At 38.5% G+C, this 2,880-nt stretch overlaps 1 protein-coding gene across 1 annotated transcript; it reads left to right on the plus strand.

The window, feature by feature from the left end:
* The first annotated feature begins 741 nt into the window (after positions 1-741).
* On the plus strand, positions 742-2,219 carry LOC113292890 (peroxidase 57-like). Its single transcript, XM_026541711.1, has 4 exons — positions 742-979; positions 1,081-1,260; positions 1,418-1,577; positions 1,686-2,219. The coding sequence occupies exons 1-4, from the start codon at positions 770-772 to the stop codon at positions 2,099-2,101; spliced, it is 966 nt and encodes a 321-aa protein (XP_026397496.1). The 5' UTR covers positions 742-769; the 3' UTR covers positions 2,102-2,219.
* The last annotated feature ends 661 nt before the right edge of the window (positions 2,220-2,880 follow it).

The following is a 2,880-nucleotide window of genomic DNA, read 5'->3' on the forward strand; positions in this document are numbered from 1 at the left end:
AACGTGTATACCACGTATGTATCCTGAAAGAGATACGTCTCCCCTGAATATTATCTCGCATGTACCGAACGAAGGTTTCAAATTTTTCTTCCGTTCCAAAGCTAGGAATTGACTTTTGTGGATCTCCTATTGGATTTGGATACACACTCAAAAGTTGCTTTTCGATTTCTGAAAGTCAAAAAGTCAGAAGTCAATTTGGCAATAATATTTCAGAACAACTTCTAAAAACAGAAAAGTCAAGCAAAACAGTTTTGCTTCCGACTTCTACTTCTGGAGAAGCAGAAATCAGACGCAGGTTTGTATCCAAACGCGATAGTCCCATTTCTAGGTACGTACATATCATTTATTGGTGGACACGTAGAACATGAAGATGGCTCATGCCGTCCGCGACATGGACCGTGGAAAGAGTAATACACGAAGAAAGAAGAAGTCTGTACACTAAACTACCACAGCGTACGACTAAGGCTCCAGATTACCCCAATCATTGCTCTGTTTACTACTATTTAAAAGCAATTGGGAGTAGGTGAAAACACGATCTCAGCTCATGATTAATTGACCAACTCAATCTTCAGCTTAGAAAAATTGTTTGATGAACCAGTGTTTGTATACTACGTGCGTTGTGTCGTGCAACCATCATCTTTGATCGCTTGTTTCTTTTACTACAACAAGTGGGCTGTTTTTTTTTTCATGTATAAATAGAGAAGAGATGTTTGCATTTTATACTCACTCGAAAACATCTTCTTCATCAATCTCAAATACAAATCCTAAAATGAAGAGTTTTGGAGTTGTTGTAGTTCTTCTGGTTTTGCTTAACTTGTCAAGCTGCCATGGCGCTTTGCAAGCAGGATTTTACAATGGCAAGTGTGGAACGAATAATGTAGAATCCATCATCAGAAATGTTGTGCGCCAAAGGTTTTCGAGAGACCCTACTATTGTTGCTGCACTCCTCCGATTGCAATTCCATGATTGTTTTGTTACGGTATGCATGTTTCACCGCAATATTTTGCCATTCAATTATTTTAGGACTATTTGAAGTCCTGACTAGCATACTAATGGTAAGCTTTTTGTGGTTGAATGAAGGGATGTGATGCGTCCCTGCTCCTGGATGGCCCTTCAAGTGAAAAAACATCGCCTCCAAACTTTAGCGTCAGAGGCTATGACCTTATCGATCAAATTAAGTCTGCACTTGAGAGAGCTTGCCCTAGACTCGTCTCCTGTGCTGATATCATTGCCGTCGCTACTAGAGATGCCGTCGCTTTGGTACTACAATATTGCAAGATCTTTTCTTAACCATGCATGTGTACAAATATTGAAAAATTCCACAAAGTAGCTATACGCACCGCGTGGGAGCTAGCCATGCAGAGAAAACATGATATATAGTTGACGCTCATCTGATATTGTTTTTTATACCGTGCAGGCTAGAGGGATGAATTACAGAGTACAAACAGGAAGGAGAGATGGTTTTTCTGGCCAAGCTAGAAATGTCAACCTCCCAGGCCCTTCAATCTCAGTCCCCTCATCCATAGCTTTCTTTGGCAGCAAAGGTTTCACTGTTAGAGATATGGTTCTTCTTATAGGTACGTACTATTTTCAGTGCCTCACATACCAATGTAGATTCGTTTAGCTTTACGTGTTGTCTAAAGTTATTCTGACTGCCATTTTTCGTTTTTTCTGTATATTATTAGGTGGAGGTCATACCGTAGGGATAACACATTGTTCATTTATCCAAGATAGACTCTTCAATCACAGAAACACTGGTAGACCCGATCCATCCATGAATCCCACTCTACGTAATCAACTGAGAGGAAGGTGTCCCCAAGGATCACCGATCGACAACTTGATCAATCTAGACCAAACACCTGGTAGTTCTTTAGTCGTTGATAATGGTTCTTACAGACAGGCAAGAGCAGGGAGAGCAATTTTTGAAATCGATCAATCCATGGCATCCCACCGTTCGACTAGTGGAATCGTTTTTTCCTTGGCAAACAATGGAGCAAGTTTCCAAACTCAATTTGGTGCAGCCATGATCAAAATGGGAGCTCTTCAAGTTCTCACAGGCAGGAGCGGAGAAATTCGAAGAACTTGCCGTCGCCGGAATTAGTGATCATCATAATTTGATTGAAACCCAATCACGAGTGATTTGGTTAACACATGCGCGAGGATTTATTGTTTTATGTATTTGGTTTGTGTGTTTGAATGTTTTGACCTCTTCTCCAGTTGATTCTGTATTGGAGGTTTATTTCAAAGTCTTGATATGAATAAATTGTAATTTTGTGCTCATATTTCTAATCTTTTGTTGTAAATCTATTCTGTCATGTTATCTTTTTATTTGTTTTTTTTATTTTTTTTGGTAAAAAATCACTTTAAAGAACTTTTACAAAACACCAACACCAATGTCAAAAATTAATGCCATATATATGTTTTGAAAGTGCTTTTTGAAAAGAAAAAAAAGCATTACCCAACCCATCTTTATTCTTTTGACCAGGTTATTAGAGATAGTCCTTTGTTATTTAGATAACCCTGTGAGGAATGATATAACCGATTTTTGAGAATAATTAAGCTGATGAACTTCTAAGATGGTATCAAGGCGAGGTTTGTGTGGTGTGTGGATTTATAATATGCTATTGCAATCCGCATGTCGCATCCCGGAGTCACATTCGATGTTAATCCCGTGGCGAATATGCATAATAATATCGAAATTTCACTAATTTAGGCCTATGATTTTTATAATTTTACTCGTTGTGGGGGCGAATATGCATAATAATATCGAAATTTTATTTTTAATGATATAGAAAAAATTGGCCCCTTTCGATATAATCAACGCATATCCGCTTCGGCTACCTTGGCTAGTTTCTCATAATGCTCGTTGGTAGGCTAGTA

The sequence above is a fragment of the Papaver somniferum genome, chromosome 7, assembly GCF_003573695.1.
Source record: "Papaver somniferum cultivar HN1 chromosome 7, ASM357369v1, whole genome shotgun sequence".
Taxonomy (NCBI): domain Eukaryota; kingdom Viridiplantae; phylum Streptophyta; class Magnoliopsida; order Ranunculales; family Papaveraceae; genus Papaver; species Papaver somniferum.

Bases quoted from the DNA above. Each gene is read 5' to 3' on its own strand.
- LOC113292890 (XM_026541711.1), top strand. From the start codon at position 770: ATGAAGAGTTTTGGAGTTGTTGTAGTTCTTCTGGTTTTGCTTAACTTG. The intron at 980-1,080 runs GTATGCATGTTT...GGTTGAATGAAG, and splicing joins TCCATGATTGTTTTGTTACG to GGATGTGATGCGTCCCTGCT. The intron at 1,261-1,417 runs GTACTACAATAT...TATACCGTGCAG, and splicing joins CTAGAGATGCCGTCGCTTTG to GCTAGAGGGATGAATTACAG.